Here is a 20,624-nt window from a genome sequence, read left to right as displayed (position 1 = left end):
AGGTTCTCAGGCTGCAAGCTTGGGGGAATGGCAGGTGGTGCCTGTGTACCCAAGGAAGGGCTGTGTGTGCCTGGAAGCAGCTATTTAGCTGCCAGTTCTATCCCAAGATGTTCTGTGGGCAGGGAAAACTGTTGGGGGAAAGGCAAGGGCTCTCTAGCTCCCAGCCACCACCACCATGCTAGTGCCCAATTTGTAGGATTGGGTAGATGTATTTTTTGACACATGTCCAGGGTGGTCTGGAGGACTCCTGGACGCTCATCCAAACATGTCAATAATGTACCTCCCCACCACAGGTTTGGTGCTGAAATGCCTAACCCATGGGGGAGTGGCTATGGATAGCCTTTCACGCCGCTCTTCTCCCCCCCCATGAGAAGGGGGGGGCAGCAGCTCTTAAGCCGTCCCTCACAATAAAGCATGGGGAAAACAGACCTCCTGGGTGCCAGTGCTCTGGTCCTTCAGAGCATTTGCACGGGCTCAGAGAACTGGCAGAAGACCTCCCCCTTCTCTTACCGAGGAAGTCTTCTGCTGCATCCATAGAGACACTTCCCACCCTTCTTCTCTTGGGGACCGATCCCCCGTTCTCCTTGCCTGCTAAGGCAGAATAGTGAATGAAGACATGGTTTCTGCTGCTTGTGGACTGGAGAAGAGCACTTTAACGCTGCAGTCTAGATGTGCTCAAAGAGCAGAACAGTGAATTTTAGAGTACTTGCAAAATAATGTTCAGTTAAAATATTTGCTGTATCTGTACATACCTCCAAAATAGCACTGGAGCACTTTTAGCATTAGGAAAATATAGACTTTTAAAAGTATCCCTTCCCTTTTCTTTGAACTGCCACCTGTTCTCTCACAACTCAACTGGATCGGACTAAGCCCCCCTCCCTCGTCAGTTCCATGGCTGAATGCTGCGGCTGTGCGTAACGTGAAACATTTTACTTGGGTTCAGATGCGTCTCAGATGTAACTTCAAAGGTCTACTGAGCTCTGCATTCTTTTGTCACCTCGCAGTGGTATGAAGCGCACATGCCCGAAGCGAGAATGGTTGGCTCAGAGCCACTGTGTGTAACCGGCCTGGTACCTTTCAACTGAAGCCGAGATTTATAAACTGTTACAGTGTATTTTGGTGGACTAGCGTTCTAGCGAACTCTTCTGCAAAACACTGAAAACACCATTTTCTTAAAACAACAGCTCTTCTGGCAAAAGAAAGTAAAACAAATCCGTATTTTTCAAGGACTGATTCCACGGCTTAACCTATTTTGGATCTCCTGCAATTGGAACGTGGTAATAAGCATTAGAAAGGCATGCTTAAAATAAAACCACCGAAAGGCGTCTTTCTTTAGAGTTCTTGTAAGATCTTGATGCAGTTCCTACAGTCTTAGCTCACTTGCTTTTCTTGGTGAAGGAAAGGATTTAAGCAGGAATAAAAGTCTTGTCCAGGAGGTTTCTGGTGGGCAGAGTTGCCCAGCCTCCCCGATACAAGGACAGCTTCTAAGGAAGCAGCCAAGCTGAAATTCCCACTACGTGATTTTAAATCCTGATTTGCTACTAATTATTTCAGGAACTTGCAAACATGGTAACTTAAAGAGAAGATAAGAAGGTTGAGCCTTCTTTTAAAAAGAGTTCCTTGTTTATTGGTTACAGTGCATATTCTACTTGCACACTCGAAGCAGGTTTAGAAGGGCCCTATATTTCCCCCCACCCCTCAGCCACAGATTTTCCACAATAGGACCAAGCAGCTGAGTATGACCACAAGCCGGCTTGCCACGGAAAGCGCCTTCCAGGGCCTGGTGTGGCTGGGGGGAGGCTATTCACTCCGCTCTCTCGGCTCCCGGTACTGCCACTGGATGTAGTCAAAGATGTCCTTCTCGCTGTCCACAGGCAGCGGCTCCCCCGCAACTCCTGCCAACGCAGAGCCAAAGAGTTCCACTTGGTTAACTGCCCAGCCAGGGATCCCCACTGCTCCAGCCAGAATGTTTTGTTAGGTAAACAGCAGGAGGCGGCCTGAGGCTGCAGGCAGCGCTGCCTGGTGGAAGCAACTGCCACTTGCCCAGGTTTTTACCAGTCGTCATGGGTGGCTGGATGGGGAGAAGGGCAGCAACCAGGAAGAGAGAATAAAATTGTTGGACTGCTGAGTGTCGTCAACACAAAGGCCCATGGACCAAAGCATTCTTTCTTACCAGCACCAGGAAGCCCTTTCCTCATCCCAAGCTCATCTTTACAGTCACAAGGACTCGACAATACAATGTGGCTTGGCTTGAACCAAGGGCTGGGATTTGTGGCCTTATATGCAGACAAAGAGCTCTCTGTGGCTCAGCTGCACCCTGGAGGGCAACACAGAATGCTCACCAGTGATGCCGAGGGGCCGGATCGCATACTCGTTGAGGGTGAAGCCCGTCTCCAAGGCGTGGGCTCGCATGTTCCTATTGAAGAGGTCACTTCCAGTGAAGTACAGGACTCCGCAGTAATACTGATCCCTGGGAATCAACCTGCAAGACAATCAAGAGACTCTGGTAGCCTGGCAGTACAGGGAGTCCTTGACTTACAACAGCAGAATTTCCGTTGCTAAGTGATGCAGTTGTAAAGCGGTCAGGGAGGGTGCACGAGGGTGTGCGAGGCTGTGAGAGAGGCACTGTGAGGGCTGGGGAGGGGGTCTGAGGCAGGTGTGAGGGTTGGGGAGGGTGCGTGGGAGGCATGGTAAGGTCAGGGAGGGTGTGACGGAGGTGCAGGGAGGATGTGCGAAGATGGCACAGTGAGGGTCAGGAAGGTGCACAAGGGTGCGAGGTAAGCATGGCAAGGGTGCAAGGGAGGTGCGGTGAGGGTCGGGGATGATGCGCAAAGGTGTGACGGGTTGTTGTGCAGGTACGAGGGAGCTGGGTGAAGCTTGGGGAGGGTGTGCAAGGCTGTGGGGGAGGCACAGCAAGGCTCAGGAAAGGTGCACAAGGGTGCAGGAGGGTGTGAGGGAGGCATGGCAAGGCTTAAGAAGGGTGTGCAGGGGTGCACAAGCACTGGGTGCCAGCAGGGAAGGTTGCAAATGGCGATCACGTGACCGCAAGGGTGCTGGGATGGCCAGAACTCCAAGGACCGGTCGTAACCACCATTCATTCAGCGCCGTTCCAACTATGAATGGTCGCTGAATGAATGGTCATAAGTTGAGGACTACCTGTATGTAAACATAAGGAAACCTTTTGCTCAGCTGCAAAAACAATTTTCCCATACTTTCCACAGTTAGGAGGTCCTGCATCACAGTCGGAATCACATTAGGGCCCTGTTTACACCTGCTTATCCAGGACATTCAGAACCCAAGCCCCAAAGGCCAGCAGCTGCTGGGAAGCAAAAGCAGAAAGCCACAAGGTGAGGACTGTGGTTCACCCAGGTTGTTTAACTCTTCAGTTCAACTTCAGTTCTAAGGATGCTTGCAGTTAGACATCTATTAACCTTATTCTTTTGTTTTTTCACTGTTCCTAGTAAGTCTGCTAAGCATGGACTGTACAACTTCCCTTTAAACTACTGCTGGATTTTTCACCTCATCTTGTTCTGTATGAGATTTACCTGATGTCAATTCTCCTGTAAGGATAGACAGTGTTGTCATCTCTACTTGAGAGATGACATACTCCCTAGAGCCAAGAAAAACAACAATTAATCGAAGGTCTTCTTTTTCCCAATATGGCAACTGATGCAATAAGAAATATTGAAAAGCAAGAAACCTGTCCAAAGTTACAGAAACCTTTTATATCATTCTGCCACAAATCAATCCTTTGGACCATTAGTTCAGTTAAACAGCTATCTATAAATTGCCACTTTGGCTCCACCAAAACAGGATTTGGCCAGGATTCTGGGCTTTGAGTTTTGGCTCTTTTTTGACAGATGGCTCAGAAGCCAGCAACTGGCATCTGGAGAAACAGGATTTCAGGACTGGCTGCCTGCATTACAAAGCAGGACTCTTAGCCTTTTTATCTGTGAGATTCATTTGGACCCATGCAGACAACGTGCATCGTGCCTACTAACATCAGCACTGCTGCTGGTGTTTGCAAAGGAAGCAATCACAGAATGTGCATTTAATGTGCAATTTCCTTCATGCAAAATACGGAATTCAAGAGCACATTAAACGTAAATCCAACTTCTTTGGGAGCACTCTCAAAATAAGGCAGTGAGAATCAGGTCAGTCATGACATAAGGTATGTACAGAGTACCACACTTGTTCATATTGTTCCAAATAGCTCTGCAGCAAAACACCACAGCAAAAGTGTCTCCATCTTAACACCTTTCTACTGAACAACAAAGCCAAAACTCTTCTGAAGCAGAAAACATATTTAAAACAAGCAAGGACATTTTAAGGAAATGTCTTCCCTTCTGTGGTTAAACTTGAAAAATTTTTCCCCCCTTGACTCTGATACTTAAGTGGAGTTCCGAGATCACCAACATTTCAAAGATTAGAGAATTCTGAGCTTTTCTGAATCTATTTGCACAGCTCAGTGTTCTCCAATCTGATTCATTTTACTTATGTTGGGATTGCATCTTCCCAAATTCCCAGGCAACACAGCCAACCATGGCAAAGCACATCAAGAGGCCACCACACTGAGGAAGGCTGACGCTGGCCATAAAACCACCTCTGAATTAGAAGAGGACTGCAGACCAGCCATTGGAGAGGTGTTGATATTGATTTGTTTATCCAATTTTATCACCTCCCATCTCCCTCCCAAGGAGGGATTCTGGGCAGTTTACAATAAAATAAAGTTAAAAATCAAAACAATTATAAATACAATAAATACAATAAAAATAAGAATGGAATGGAATCAAGATGGGCGAGAATTCTTCAGCCGTGAGTGCGGTAGGTTCATCCGAAGTCACTCTAGGGTGCTAGCCATCCCCAAGTATGGCTATTCCCCCTTCCATTCCAAGCCTGCTGACAAAACCAGGTCTTTCAACCTTTTTCGAAAGTCCAGGAGAGAGGTGGCCTGCCTCATCTCTGGAGGAAGGATGTTCCAAAGGGCAGGAGCTACAGCAGAGAAGGCACACTTCCGAGACCCCACTAGGTGGAATTCTTTTATGGACGGGGTCCGTAACATGCCTTCCCTGCATGACCGGGTGGGGCGGATCGATGTAATCGGGATGAGACGGTCCCTCAGATATCTTGGTCCCATGCCATGTAGGGCTTTAAAGGTAATAACCAACACCTTGAATTGGACCCAGAAGCAGACTGGGACCCAATGCAGCTTACGTAACAAAGGTGTTACATGTACAAACCTTGGGACACCCAGGATTGCCTGCACAGCTGCATTCTGGACTAGCTGTAGCTTCTGGATACTCTTCAAGGGTAGCCCATGTAAAGCGCATTACAGTAGTCTATATGGGAGATGACCAGGGCACGAGTGACTGTTCGAAGGGCCTCTCGGTCCAGGAAAGGGCATAACTGGCACACAACACGAAGTTACGCAAAGGCCCTTCTGGCCACAACAGCCACCTGCTCTTTGAGCAGGATTCATGAGTCCAAGAGGATCCCCAAGTTACGCACCGGGTCTGTCTGGGGCAGCGCAACCCCATCCAGCACTAAAGATGACAATTTCCCAGAACCCGAGGTGCCATTAACCCACAGCTACTCCGTCTTACCAGGGTTCAGTCAAAGACTGTTGTTCCCCATCCAGGCCCCCACAGCCCCCAGGCACCTGGAGAGGGTGGTCACAGCATCACTTACTTCACCTGGGATGGAGATATATAATTGAGCATCATCCGCATTTTGATGATACCTCATCCCATGGTGATGGATGATCTCGCCCGGTGGTTTCATGTAGATGTTGAATAGGAGAGGAGAGAGTGCCAAACCTGGCGGCACCCCACAAAGAAGGGGCCGAGGGTCGGATCTCTTGCTCCCTATCACCACCGACTGGGACTAGCCCTAGAGGAAGGAGGTGAACCAGCGCAAAACCACGCCGCCCACCCCCAACTCCCTGAGCCACCCCAAAAGGATACCATGGTCAATGGTATCGAAAGCTGCTGAGAGGTCAAGAAGAACAAGGATGGATCCACTGCCTCCATCCCGCTCCCGCCAGAGATCATCCATAAGTGCAACCAATGCTGTTTCCATCCCATATCCGGCCTGAAACCTGACTGAAAGGGGTCTAGATAATCAGTTTCATCCAGGATCCTCTGGAGCTGCAACACCACTGCTTTCTCGACCACCTTTCCCAAAAAGGAGAGGTGGGAGACTGGACGAAAATTGTCCAATATAGTAGGGTCCAGCGATGGTTTCTTGAGGGGGCACACCAGCACCTCCTTAAAGGGTGCCGGAAATACCCCCTCCCTCAAGGATGCATTTACCATCGCCTGGACCCAACCACACGTCCCCTCCTGAGCCGCCTTCACTAGCCAGGAGGGGCATGGATCTAATTGGCAAGCGGTGGCGTTTACAGTCCGGAGGATCCTGTCCACTTCCTCAGGTCCAACAGGATCAAACTGTTCCCAGATAACTGGGTAAGGACATTCCCTGGGCATCTCCATAGACCCTGCCTCACGCTCAGAGTCCAACTTGGAATGGATCTGAGTAATTTTATCCTGTAGATGCCCAGAAAACTCCTCGGCTCGGCCCTGTAGATGGATCTCCGAATCCCGTTTCCCCAAAAGGGATCAGATAATCTTAAACAGGGCCGCTGGGCAGCATTCCATGGATGCAATAAGAGCGGAGAAATACTGACACTTCGCTGCTCTTACCACCACAAGGTAGGCCTTAATAGCAGCTTTAGCTTGTGTTCAGTCAGGTTTGGTCTTTGTCTTCCTCTAGCGGCGCTATAGGCATCTCTTAACCCTCTTCAGAACCCTCAACTCCTCTGTAAACCACAGGGAGTGTTGGGTTTGATAGGACAAGAGAGGCCACATAGGCACGATCCTGTCCAAGGCCCCAGCCGCCTCCTTATTCCAGGCAGCGCCAGGGCCTCCGCTGGATCGTGCAGCAGATCCTTGGGTATAACCCCCAGCTCCCTCTGAAACCCTGCTGGGTCTATTAGTCACCAAGGGCAGACCAATCGAATGGGTCCTGCCTCCCTGCGGAGGGGGGCGGCATAGGAGAATCTCAGGCTCACCAGGGCGTGATCTGACCATGACAAAGGGGAAAGATGTACTTCTCCCCTCAGATCACGTTGCCACTGCTCTGACAAGAAAATCAAGTCCAGGGTGAGGCCACTGTCCCGAGTTGGGTCCTGAATAATCTGACTCAGGTCCATGGCCACCATGGTGGTCATGAACTCCTGAGCTGCTTCCGAGGCCCGTCCCAGGGATGGCAGATTGAAGTCCCCCAGAACCATAAGTTTGGGGAACTCCACCGCCAGCCCCGAGACGGCCTCCAGCAGCTCAGGCAGGGAGGTTGCTACACAGCAGAGAGGCTGGTACAATAGCAACACCCCAACTGTTCCCGGGAACCCAACTTGAGAAACAGGGTCTCACAACCGGTCACTTATGGAGCATGGCCCCTTAAGGCCACTAGAGATTCCCAGACGACAACAGCCACCCCTCCTCCCCTGTTCTGAACTCGCGGCTGGTGCCACACTCGAAACCCGGCCGGGAACATCTCTGAAAGAGGAACACCTCCTTCCAGGCTCAGCCAGGTTTCGGTGATGCATGCCAGGTCTGCCCCCTCCTCCGTAATCAAGTCGCAGATTAAGGGGGCCTTGTTAACTGACCTGGCATCACAAAGCAGCAGCCGCAGATCAGGGCCTCCATGCATCTGCTGACCAGGATTTGGGTTTGAGCACAGAGGGCTGGAACACGCTACCAGTAATAAACACCAGGGGCATCTTCCCTGTAGATGGCTAGCCCTCCGGCTCTTGCCGTAACGTCCCTGACCCGTCACCACCTTGATCCTCTGTCCTGCCCTGCAGTCCCCAGAGTCTTGTAGTCCATTAGCCCCCAACCCTGGACTCCAAAGATCCCTGGCTTCCTCCATTCAAACAATCACTCATTCACTCACTCACAAACTCTATCAATCGCAGTGCGATGGCGGGGCCTTTGAGCGCACCAGCTACACTCTCGGCGCTGTCAGAGCCCCACCATCTCCCACCCACTCATTCACTGTGCCGCCCCCGCCCCAGTCTCTCTCACTAGTCAAGGAGATATACCTCTCCAAAGACAGGACTTTTAAAGATACAAAATATTTGTTTTCGAAAAAAAGACTCACCATGAATTTGGTTTCTCCCTTTGACAGTGTGTCTGTAACAAAGTGGATGCTTTCCAGCTGCTCCACAACTTGATGCAAAAGCTTTGGCTTGAAAAGAAATAACCTTGTCACAATCAAGAAGAGAACCAAGCTGCTTGAGAATGTTATTGTGGTGCATCTGGACCTCAGAAAAGTTTAGGAATGGTTTCAGCCCCTGCACAGGAAATTTAGAAATACGGGGATTACTGTCCTTGGGACAACACAGACAATAACAACTAGAGAGGTTATTCCAGAAGGGCCACCTCCTTGTGAAAACAGGACACAGCATCTCTGAAGCACCTTCTCTGAGGAGTCCTTCTGGAATGACCAGGAATGCTCACTTCCAAGGCCTTGGCTAGCTGCTGAAAACATTGCTACAAAGGGCAGGGGGAGGCTAAGCTGCATAGAAGAACAATTCTCAATTGCATACGATTTTCTCTCCTTTTTCCTAACCAGCAATATAGCATTCAATGCTGTAGCTTGACTTAAGCCATTCTGATCTGTGTCAGGATAAGGGACCATGTGGGAACCACACTAGCACCATTATCAGGTCATGTTCACATGGCACACACCGCAAACCAGCCAATGGAACATTGTGTAATCTCATGTGAATCTTTAGGTTTTGGCTCAGGGTGTCACCCAACCCCCCCAGAACTGGACTGAATAATCCATAGTTAATTATGTAAAGACCATCTTCATCGCACAAAGGCAGTTTTCAGTCAAATTCTGGAAACCTACAACCACTGAAATGAATGGTTAAAGCCAACAACCACATTCACACAACATTTAAAACAAGTTTAGTGTCATCCCTGGTTAAGGCATCTACCTGACAAAGAGGCCCCAGGCATTGCAGCAAAACCCAGGCGGTCTTTTTCTTGTATTTTCATTTTCATTCCTCAAGCAACGAAGAGCCAGAGAGGGCCCAGCTGGGGTCAAGGCCACTGAGGCTGGGATGGTGGAAGGCAAACTCTTTCCCCAATGCCTTTGTTTTAAAAGAGCACCCCTCCTTCCAGGATGAAAAGCAAACCTGGCGCAACAGAAAGCCTGCTGCAAGGGGCTCACCCTTGCTGCTGTGAACAGCCCATCAGTCTAGACGCAGGCCACACACGAAGGACAAAGCATGCCACCAATCAGGGCTGGATGACAGGTCATTAGCCATCAACGCTTGAGGGATTTTATTTTCAAGGTTTGGATGACAAGACAGTGTGTGGCTTGAAGCCGGGCCATATATATAAATAGGGCCCAGCTTTCATCTCCAAACTCTTTTCGTATCTCAGTTCTTTTGCTTTGTTCCCTGTGAGATCAACAGCACTGCAGAGCACAGACACACAGATGTTGCCTCATGTCACACCTCCACGTGCAGGGCTTTACATGACTACCCGACTGGTACTGAGTTTGAACCCGACAGAATAGTATTTGGCTACCTTAGGGATTCTAAATAGTACGAATTCAGTCCCTTAGTGCCTGTCTCCTGGTGGTCAAGCTAACTGAAAACATTGCACCGTGGATTCCCCCTGCCTCCAAACGGGGTGGGTGGTGGGTGAAGCCATATAAAACCCTAGACATGAAATAATTTAACATCTGTATCTCTGTGCTCTGAGAGCTGAAGGGAGGGTGGGCTGCATATACTGTTCTGAAAGCTTCTGTGCAAGCATTAGATACTATTTTTCTGTGATGCAAACAAAATAAAAAATATTAAAAACTGTAAGGAAAAATGTATTGCTTCTTTTCGCAATGAGTATTTTCCTTTTATTCAGACAATGCTATGCCCATAACCTTTGAGATAGTCATCTCTGAAATGAGACTGAGAATGAAATGGCAATATTCCTCAAGAGATTAATCCAAAAGTTAATTTGCCATTTTTCAGGTGGTTTCTTGGATTTCAGTGTCTGAGAACAGAAAACACTTGGACTCCAGTCACTGCTGGTGGCTTTCAAGGTGTCCTGATTACAACAGGATTGTCCCAAAAGGAAACCCACCTTTTTAGCAGATCCTGAAGTGAAGTCTGGGTGTGTCAGCAGGATGTCCATATCTCCACTGGATTCTGCACCTTTCAAAGCAAGGCCAGTCAGCAAAAACAGTCAGTCCTACCTTGGAAATGCTTTCCAATTTAAGAAAAATCTTTGATGAACCAACAGTTATTCTGGTAGAAAGCAAGTAAATGGTTCAGTGACTTTTCCCTTCTGAGGAAGACAGCAGGAGAGAACCAGAAGGGAAACCTGCCACCCTTTGAGGCAGACCAGGCTGTGGTTTGGAATGACGCCTAGAGGAGGAGGGGAGGCTTTACAGATGAGCCTCTTCACACTACAGTCCCTCTCTATGCCATGTAACTGTCAACCAGAGTTTTCACTGTTCATGCTTGTCTTCTATATAAGCGAGACAGGATGTAAGAATACTACCTCCACATGGAAGATCTGGCGTTATCAGAAAACAAACTGATAAAAAGAGAAGACAGCTTCAATAAAAATCAATTTTAAATATAAGAAATCCAAATTTATCGTCTAGGGTGGTGATAGTGAGATTTTGAAGTATGCCCAGAGTTGCTGAGATGATGCAGACAATGTAGAATTAACTGTCACAGAACCACAAAAGGCAATAAAACAATTAAGGAAAACAATTTATAATTATGGAGAATATTTTGGATATGTTCAGAAATGATCAGAAAACAAAAATAATTACAAGATTTTTAACACAAGAAGAAATCAATTTTTTGCAAGAAGAATCTGGCTGTCAGGTAGCTCATTCAGCAAAATATCTTAGTTTGCACCTGACAGGAAATAATCAAGAAGTATATCAAAATAACTATGTTAAGTTATGGCACAAGATTAAAAGAGACCTTGAAAGGTGGAGGAAGCTAAAGCTATCTTGGTTAGGGTCTGTTGCAATTATCAAAATGCATGTATTGTCCAACCATTTGTTTCAAATGGCGCCAATTAGAATTTCAGAGAGGATCTTACAAGAATGGCAAGAAACCCTCAGTGAATCCGTACGTGGTGGGAAAAGACCGAGTCCAACAAAAAATCCTACAGGATTCCAGAGAGAGAGGTGGCCTCGCCCTCCCAAGCTTTAAACTGCATCATCAAGCAAGCTGCCTGTCCTGGATAACTAGAGTGGGTAAAACCGCAATAGCAGAAGGGCCATTTTGGAGGGAGCCGGCTTAGCCAATGGACTTCGGGGAGACTTATGGCGCAGACACACAAAGGAGGATCAAAAACTTAGTAAATATATATACACACACAGATGCAAGTAATAATACAATGGAGACTTTAATATTAAGTAATGAGCTTAAGATTGAAACCTCTATTATACAACAAAAACTTCGATGTGAATCCTAGTGGTTGTTTTTTCAATGTTATACTCACATTTGGGTGAAAAAGCCAAATAATTTTACTGACATCCTAAACTTTAATTAATATTGATAGAATGTTTTCCCCCCCTCTTGTCTCTTCTCAATAGTCTAGGACAACAAAACACTACACTGGACTCCCTGTGAAGGTCCTTTCTCTACTGCAGAGCCAGGGAATTCTGCAAGAGGCTATCACGTGTCTGAAGACAGGGCTAGAAGATCCTGGTGGTGCTGCCTGGAGGAAGAGGGAATAGCTCCACCTCTAGTTTTGGAATGGAAGGAAAGGGCAAAGAAAGCGTATCTGGGAAAGGTAGGGAAAAGGGCTAGATACCTATGGAACTGCATACTGCTCTCTCAATACCAGATGGATGAGAAGCCGTGTCATGCGCTGCCTACCACTGAGTGAAACACAGACACTGATTCAGGGAAGAGCAGGTTCAGGTTTATTTCAGCGTAGTGCTAGACGAGAAAAAAGCTGAGAGTGAAGGGAGCGCGCCGGTACGGGGTTTAAATAGCCCGCGCCGGTCAGCACCCCCCCCACTTTGGGTTGTGTCATCCCCCCCCAGTCCTGCATACTTCCGTGCCGGTAGGTGAAGGGTTGCAGGGCCCCTGCTGGTGCCCCGGGCTTCGCCCATAATCGGTTTCTTTCTCCGGCCGGTGATTGCTGTCAGCTGGGCGATCTCCGTTGCGCTTTGCTGACAGCTTCAGGTGAGCCTCGTGATCCGCCCTGTCTTTGTCTTTCCTTCTTCCTCTTTTGTGTCCTGATGGCTGGGTCATCCGGCCGGGGTCATTCCCTTCTCCTCGGGGTCTGTGTCTGTTGTTGTGCGTGCTTTGCTTATCTTAAATCCCTTCCTCTGCTTCCTAGGTATTGTCATGTGTGCCGTTGTGCTGATGCCTTCAGCTCAACGGTACTCATGACACCCTGTCTGTACTACAGAAAAAGGACCTTCACTGTAAGAACAATATACCAGCTTTCTATGGTGTGATATACCAGAACCATCCCTGAAAGCGTGGCCTTACACCCAAAGTCTCTTAGTTCTGAACAGAGCTATTTTCTGCAGCAACTCCTGCCAGGGGAGTTTTGACTTGAGCTCATACTATTTTATAAAGTACATGTCAATACAAACTGAAATCAGAAAAAAAGAAAAGGATAGAGAAAAAAGAAATACGAAGTACAAAAGAAAAAAGATTTAAAGTGACTCCTGATCTTCCTTGCAAGACGTACAAGCAAATTAATATTTTCTCATCCTCTATAAAATTACAAACATAATAGCTCAATCCTTCCCATAACCCTCCATCCATTCACAAATCCAAAAATCATTGCCATTTCTGTGTCAGCAAAAAGTCCATAAAGGGTTTCCAGAATTTTGTAAAAGTATTTCTTATTTTAACCATGATCAAACAAGTCAACTTTATATTCCTTTTTTGGGGGGGGCTTCTGACAATCTTGAATTCATCTAGTAGAAATGAATAGGATTGAGTCTCCATTTAAACTTCCTTTCTTCCTCCCAAATATTTTGTTTTAGAAGCCTTCTTTTGCAGATCCAAAAGTAAGTCCTTGCCCAGGTCCTTTTTCATCTCTTGGTTTGTTATTTGTATTACCATTCTGACAGTCATTTCCATTTTATAATCCACAACTTCTTTATTTTCCAGTATTTCTACATCAGGCATGATTTGTATCCCCTCTTCATCCTGTCTCTCCATAGATTTTTCCATATTGTTGTCTGTCACGTCTTTCACTTCTTTTCATTCTTCTTCAAAAAGTACATTTTCTGGTGCAGAAATTATTGCTGTCAATTTGGTTACAAGTTTCTCTCCCAGTTCTTCAAAAATCCTTTGAAATGTCTCAAGAGTCTTATCTTTATCTGTCATTTTGGAAACTTCACTTTTCTTCTTCTTGCCTGGAACTTTAATGCCCTCTAGTGTCTCATTTCCATATTCACAAAGTCTCAGGTTTCTTTATTGCTTTTTTCCCCCAACTTTCAGCCAATGATCTCTTTCCTGGTAGCCTAAACAATCTGTATTCCCACAGAAATACCATTTTGTTTACTCAATTTTTCAAAAGTCTTAGCAAAAGCCCTAATATTCCAAATTTGTCTGGTCCCTTAATCCGTTAAAACCCTTTTTAGATTAAATTCTTATTTAGCTTTTTGCCCTTTGTTTTATATTCTTTGAATTATTTAAACTGCTAGTTACTTTTCTTCTATTTGGGGATGAAATTTTACTCACCAGGTAGTTTTTGAAACCTGTCTGGAATAGCTGCCAATCTTCAGACATCGCCTCCGCCGTCACAGTGTCCCTGCAGTCACATGATTGTGATCTGGGCACTTGGTGCCCAGCTCGCAATTATGACATCGCAGCAAGCTGCAGTCATGTGATGGCAATTTCTGGTGTTCCTTGCCAGCTTCCCATGGGCAAAGCCAACAGGGAGGTTGGCAGCAAGTCACGATCACGTGAGGTCCTCACTGAATGACCCACATGGTTCTTGCTTAACAATGGGAACTGGGACTGCCGGAACTGCTGTTGCTAAGCAGCATGGTCACGTGACATTGCGCTTTACAACCGTGTCACTTAACAATGGGAATTCCAATCCCAATTGCCTTCGTAATCCAAGGACTACCTGTATCAAAGTATTTAAACCTTTCAAGACACTCTATAGGAGACCTCAGTGTGACTGTTTTAGAAAAACAGGACTTTAATTCTACCTCTGAATGAGAGGTAGCTAAACATACTGTACATACATCAAAAGGTTTCAGGCAATCTCAGAAGGTCTCAAAAAACACAATAGGTTTTTACACATTAGAATTGTTAATTGATAAGGTATTCGTAATCTGTCTCCCATGTAACCTGCATCTGCACAGCCAACCTATCTTCTCCCAGCGCATTCCAAAAAATTCTACATCAGTGCAGCCACTCTATACATCTTATGAAGGGAGCTGCAAGTCACAACAGCTTATGCCTTTTAATAAAATGCGTTAGTTGGAAAAGGTACTACCAGACTCCTTCAGACTGAGAAAAACGGTCTGAAATCCTTGTCTTGTCTTGTCTTATTACAACCATCTCAGAATCACTGAAATAAACTTTGGACTTACCGCTGCTTTAACTGATGGGCCAAAATTTTAGCAACTTGCTCACCATGATCCCCAGATCTCTGCTGTAGACATACTAATGAAAAGTCTGCTTATTTGGAAGGAACTCCAGATGTAACATGGAGATCCATGGGGTAGCACAACACACCCTGATAGCCCTCCTAACACACATGCCAGGCTACAACTGCTTACAGGCAAGAAAAAATATGGAACACCAACCTCGGCGAAAACTGCCACAAACAGTAGCAATGTATGTGGGGTCTACTTTCTTCACTTCACTCAATACAATTTCCTGTTGTAAAGAAAACAGATCAAGTCACTTGATCTCTCATGGACTCTTACGTTCTTCTCTTCTCTTCTCTTCAGAGGAAGCAGTTGTATTTGATTACCTGCATTTCAAGCATCTCCTTCCTAGGAATTCTTTTTTCAAAGTCTTTGAAGTACCTGTGCGTGCAAAATAAATTAGGATCAGGGCTATGTGGCTATGATCCACAACAAGTTTACTTTCAAAGAAGTTCTGATTAAATGGAATGCTTAGATTGGCAAGAAACACTGCCTTGGACTTGAGCATATCAAATTAAAGAAACATTTACATGCATACTAGACAGAGACGCACTTTAAAATATTCATTATATTGAATATTTCTGACATCAGACAAATTTTACAGCAATGCATCCTAAATAAGATTAAATATTGCAGATAAAAATTCCACTGCTACAAAAGAACCCTTCCAAATATTAATCTCTTTGCTACCAGGAACTGAAGTAATGAGGACCACTGCAAGGACCACGCGAGAATTTTTCACAAGGAGGGCCCAATTTTGCAAGTAATCCAACAGCACTGGCATTCACCTTGAGGATAGAAATTTCTATTTCCAAGAACACATCCTGTAAGATTCAATACATCTATATGCCCCCCCAAATAAAATGGAAAATAATCTGCTTCCCCAAGTTCAGCCCCTCTCAGTCTGGGGACAACTGTTATGTCACTAGACAATCCTCCCGTGGGTCAAAATAATCATAATGGTAAAAAATGAGGTGCCTCTCCCAGGCAAGAACACAGTGTCTACCCTTCCCTCAGATGAACAAAGTAAGCAGATCTTACTTTAATCCAATTCGTTGATGATGGTTCAACTTATGCTCATTTTTCCTTAGGTCTAGAAAAAGCAGAGTAGGCAATCAGTTAAGCATTTCTTGAATACCAAGCTTGGAGGAAGCCACCTACCCAGTCTTTCCTGAAATAGGCCTATCCATCATCTGAGATCTTTGGGATGCAGCCCCAAAGAGACAGCAGAGAGGGAGGAAGGCGTCAGAAGTTTAATTACTGCAGGAACAGCTTGATTTCTGTATTAAATTTAATATTCCATCAACACACAGCAGATTCTTTTTTAAAAAAGCAAAGATACTATAAAAACCAACATGTCATACAAACACTTCAAAAAAAAAAAATTAGAAGTCAGTTATACTGACACAACGTCATCCTGCTGGGAAAATCAAGCCCAACAAGATTCTCTTCAACAGGGAAGTCAAATTTTGTTTTCAGATGTGTAAAACGGTGTCTGCTAATCTGTCCTAATAGGGTATCCAACAAATCTCTCCAAGTACCCGAACGGTTTCAGATGTAGATGCCGATATGCAATTAAGAACCTTCTGTTGGCTCACCTTCCAGCGTTTTAATGCCTTCATCCACTAGTTTCCTGGCAGCAGCAGGACTACAAAGGAAAAGGTAACTCGTTACAGACATAATTTCTTCTGCAAAATCTCAGCAGAGCTCAAATTGATACAGTATCTGAATAAGAAAACTGACAGATTATTTAACCAAAACCCAACGGTAGAAGTAGTTCAGAAAGGTAAAACAGTGACAACTTGGAATCTGTGGGTGTAATGAATGCCTGTTCTAAAACGCTCTCAGGCTCATGAGCAGGAATGCAAAGATATCTGATTTATGAAAGAATAGCATGCAGGATCACAAAGAAAGCTGAGAATGATGAAAGCATGGCAAATTCAAACTAAAAACCCTTGGTGCAAATGAAATCCCTCCGCCCGTAGAACCTTCTCAAGTTCACAATCCCAGGTGCTCCTAAAGGCTTCTGATGGTCTGCGGGAAAAGTCCTTGAGCAGAGAAGATAACCCAAACACGTTCCATTCTCCTGATTCCACATACAGAGCTTGGCACAAGGTCTCACAGCAGCTCCCTCCCAAACAGAAACGCGCGTCAGCGCCATGGCATGTGAAACGTTACAATGTACAGTGCACATTGAAACAGTGAACATGACAGTGGGAGGCAAAGAAAACGAAAGCTATCTAGCGCTGAGGAAAGTACCAAACAAAGAGTAAACCATGACAGAGAGGATGTTAAGTGGACTTTGCTAATATTACAGATGAGACCCATGTCACCAGGTTCGCCGTTTATAGAGATGGAAAGGAACCCTGGAGAACATCTTCCATCAACATTCTATTCATTGCAGGACTGATAAAGCACTTTATAGTACTCGTTACTATAAAGAAAAGTCAAAGAAAAAGGAACTCCATATAAAATGAACTTAAAATTAAAAGCTAAAACAGCAAAGAAATAAGGCAAGCAACAGTAGTTGTGAGAATATGTGAAGATTTGGAACATGTTTCCAGGTCTGAAAAGCCTCAAGGTGTGTGTGTGTGTGTGGGGGGGAATACATCGCTTCACCTGTCACTGAAGAAACTACAAGGTAGGTCTCAACAAGCCTCTCTGGAAAGGGCACTGCACCACCAAGGCACACTCACTGCACTAAAGACTGCGGTGCTTGCCCACCTCTACCTCAACCCCTGAGGAGAAAGGCAGCCCAACCTTTTCTGTAGAAGGAAGGTTCATCTGCTACTGAGCCAAAATTCATCTCTTAACTCTAGTTCTGCCCCCTTCAACAAGAGCATGCAAGATGGCTCTAAATTCAAAAAGCTCCCAATTTGATTCTGTTTTAGTACTGCTTCCTCAGTTGCAACAGAAAACATGCTGCAGCAGCTTCTTCTGAGCAACAGCTCTAAGAATATTTAAAGGCTCTGATTATTTCTTCCTTTAGCAATCCATTGCAAGGATTTTGCTAGCAGTAACACCAGAAGAATACTTCAACTTTTCCAAGGCGAGTTCCAGTCAAGAAGAGTAGCCCCAACATGGGCATTCAAGAAGGTTAAATACTACTATTAAGAATAATAGTAATTACTATTACTAATTTTATTAGTATTATTTTCCCAGGAAACCTGAATCCTATCTTTTGAATTTCAATTATTTGCCTTTTCAAAAACCCCTTTCTGGCCTTTGAGATTAAAAATGCACATAAATTTACCCTATGCCGCTAACTCTTGTCAGTAAATTGATAGAAGAGCTTGTGTCATCTTGTCGAATCTAGAGGGAGGAAAATACGATAGAATGACTAGTCTGAGTTTCATATATGTATATATACATACATACGCAAAGAGGATGGCTCATAGCATGGCTAGAAAACTGTAGTAAGATGCTTCTTGATATGTTCCCTGATACATGAGAGCTGCATGTTAGCATATGAATTGCAGCAATAAAGATGATATACAATAAGAATATATATGAAATAATATTCTAAAAACCCAAATTTTACCTTTTCCAGCTTACGTAATTTTCCAGTAGATAAAAATTCATCAATCTTTTCAGCAATTTTAGCTCCTACACCATCCTAAAAATATGAAGTTGACATTAAAAAAAAACTTACATTATGTGGCCAGTGACATCAGACAAGAGCTCTTTACATACAAATAAACATAAATATTTTCAACCTGTTAAATCTTCTGCAAAATTTCCCAACTGCCCCTTTCAGCTTGGCAGGACCTGTTTCCTGTAAAGCAGAAGTATGACATTTCTCCTGAACCTGTCCAGTAAACACCTTCTTGCTAAATGGATTTAATTATTTTTAAAATATTTAAGATCAAGCTGTTTCTCAATGAAATCTGAGGTAACAGCCATATCAACTAAAAACTCCCAAAGAACTTTGGAGAATTCCTTATTCTTCCTAGCCCCAGAACTTACCAATTTCTTTGCTTCAGACCCACTTTTTATCTTGCTAGGGTACTTGGATATTACAGATGCTGCCTTCCTGCATGGCACAAGAAGAAAAAAGTCTGTTGCTATTTTGGTAGCACTGTCCATCTATGGCAAAAGACTTCTACAAAATGCACGCTAGAATTCCAAGAAGAGCCTCTTATGTGGAAGAAATACCAGTAAAATTTCTACTGTATTTTCTAAAACATTGATGAGATTCCATGTGAAGCTTGTTCTCAAAATCTTATTTATTTATACTTATTATTCAAATTTCTATCACCGCCTATCTCCCCCGGAACAGGGGGACTCTTACCTGTAAGCATTGTATTTATGAATAGCTCTATTCACATTCCTTTCATAGTTGGCCAATTCTGAAAAAGTTATAAACAGTAGCATAAATTAACACAAGGCTTTAATTACTATTAAGTAGTAATTGCTATCAATTTCAATGGCAAAGTTAAACACACTCTCAAACCGCCTAACTGAAACGGAGGGGATCCAAAAGCCTTTAGGGTGTCCAAAACGGATCTTTAGTCCAATCCCCAAACTTCTCAAGACAACCAAGTCTATTCACATGGATCCAAGCAGCCTGGAAGAATCCAAGGCTCCTTCCCTTCCCTCTACAGCCCAGTGAAGGGCTCCAGGCACCTGCACCACACCCCCTACACCTCTGTGTTTTTCTCGAGTCCCTTTGGGTGGCTGTTTACAGCCTCCTCCTCTGTAGGAAAGGAGGCCACAAACGAGGCGCCAGTGACTCTCAGCAACCGGCAAGGCCTTCGCAAGACTTTGCTGAGGGATTCACAACATTTGGAAGCACAGAGAGCCTCCTTGTCCTGAGCCTGAGTCTTGGTCCCCTTGCCCTTCCTGTCAGTGCTGGAGGCAGCAGCACTCCGGCAATCGGGCAGTAAGGATCAATCTCAGGGGACTGAAAGTGGCCCTCTGTAGAGACAGCCCTCTCCCCCCCAACACACTCTGGCCTAAAGGGACAGATTCAACAAAAGTGATGGGCTTCGGAATACTACCTAGCATTAACCGCAAATCAAGAATGGTCTTTCAATGAGCGGACGCAACGGGGGCTGAAGAAGCGTTTGGCGTTATGGCAGCAGTCTTTCCCTAAGCCCAGCCAGCAAGTACACCAGCGTGATGAAAGTTAACTGGAGCTGAAGCAGAACTTGCCATTTGCCGACTCTTCACCCACCCCCCTTTGCAGGTTTTCTCCTGGCCCGTGGGTTTCCTATGAAGGGGTGAAAGGTCCCCTGGGCCAGCACCGAGTCATGTCTGACCCTCCGGGGGGATGCCGCTTTCGCGACATTTTCTTGGCAGACGACAGAGCAGGGTGGTTTGCCGTTGCCTTCCCCAGTCGTATAGGGTTTCCTATACTTTACAGTGAATTTTGCTAGGGGGGCAAAGTCAGCAATGGGCGAAGATTCAATACAGTTTTATTCCTCGTGGCGCCTCTGCGTACGTTTCGTCCTTCTGCTGTCCTGATAAGCTTCTACGCTCAACTAGCGTGCTCCAGTCGTGCCGGAAAGGCTGTCACGAGGCCTTCCCGGGGGTTTGGCGCACGAACTCGCCGAGACCAGCAGCTCCTCCGGCGGCTCGGGCGGAGGCAGGCGCGTCCTGCAACTCGGGCGGCGCGTCGCTCAGAGCTTCCTCATGCTCCCATGAGGGAGAAGGCCCCCGGCTCCGTCAACTCGGCGCCCCGGGAAGCCCTTCCTCGAGTCCCTCCCCGCCTCGGAAAAGGGGGCCCGGCCAGCCGCGCGCCCCGCGGAAGACGCTGCGCCGGCCCCGAGGCTCCTCGCAGCCCCCGCCGGCCCTCCGCCTGGAGCAGTGGTACCCACCGATCAGGAGGTCGGTGATGGCCTGGTTGGGGTTCTCCTGCGGCGCCTTGCGCTTGCTCATGGGGGCGCGGGGCCGGCGGGGCCCAGCCTGGCCGCGGAGACGCGAGGGAACCTCTGCCCGTTCCTAGC

At 46.0% G+C, this 20,624-nt stretch overlaps 1 protein-coding gene across 1 annotated transcript; it reads right to left on the bottom strand.

Annotated features, from left to right (window-relative positions):
- Positions 1-1,601: 1,601 nt before the first annotated feature.
- POLB (DNA polymerase beta) lies at positions 1,602-20,604 on the bottom strand. Its single transcript, XM_063311328.1, has 14 exons — positions 20,496-20,604; positions 18,968-19,025; positions 18,643-18,709; positions 18,218-18,292; positions 17,930-17,988; positions 16,275-16,324; positions 15,718-15,769; positions 15,003-15,057; positions 14,833-14,905; positions 10,158-10,228; positions 8,161-8,247; positions 3,546-3,610; positions 2,343-2,482; positions 1,602-1,895 (listed from the first exon to the last, which is right to left on the bottom strand). Exons 1-14 carry the CDS (start codon positions 20,554-20,556, stop codon positions 1,801-1,803), a joined length of 1,008 nt encoding a protein of 335 aa, XP_063167398.1. The 5' UTR covers positions 20,557-20,604; the 3' UTR covers positions 1,602-1,800.
- Positions 20,605-20,624: the final 20 nt, after the last annotated feature.

Source organism: Candoia aspera, chromosome 9 (assembly GCF_035149785.1).
Source record: "Candoia aspera isolate rCanAsp1 chromosome 9, rCanAsp1.hap2, whole genome shotgun sequence".
Taxonomy (NCBI): domain Eukaryota; kingdom Metazoa; phylum Chordata; class Lepidosauria; order Squamata; family Boidae; genus Candoia; species Candoia aspera.
This window is presented reverse-complemented; position numbering and strand designations above follow the sequence as displayed.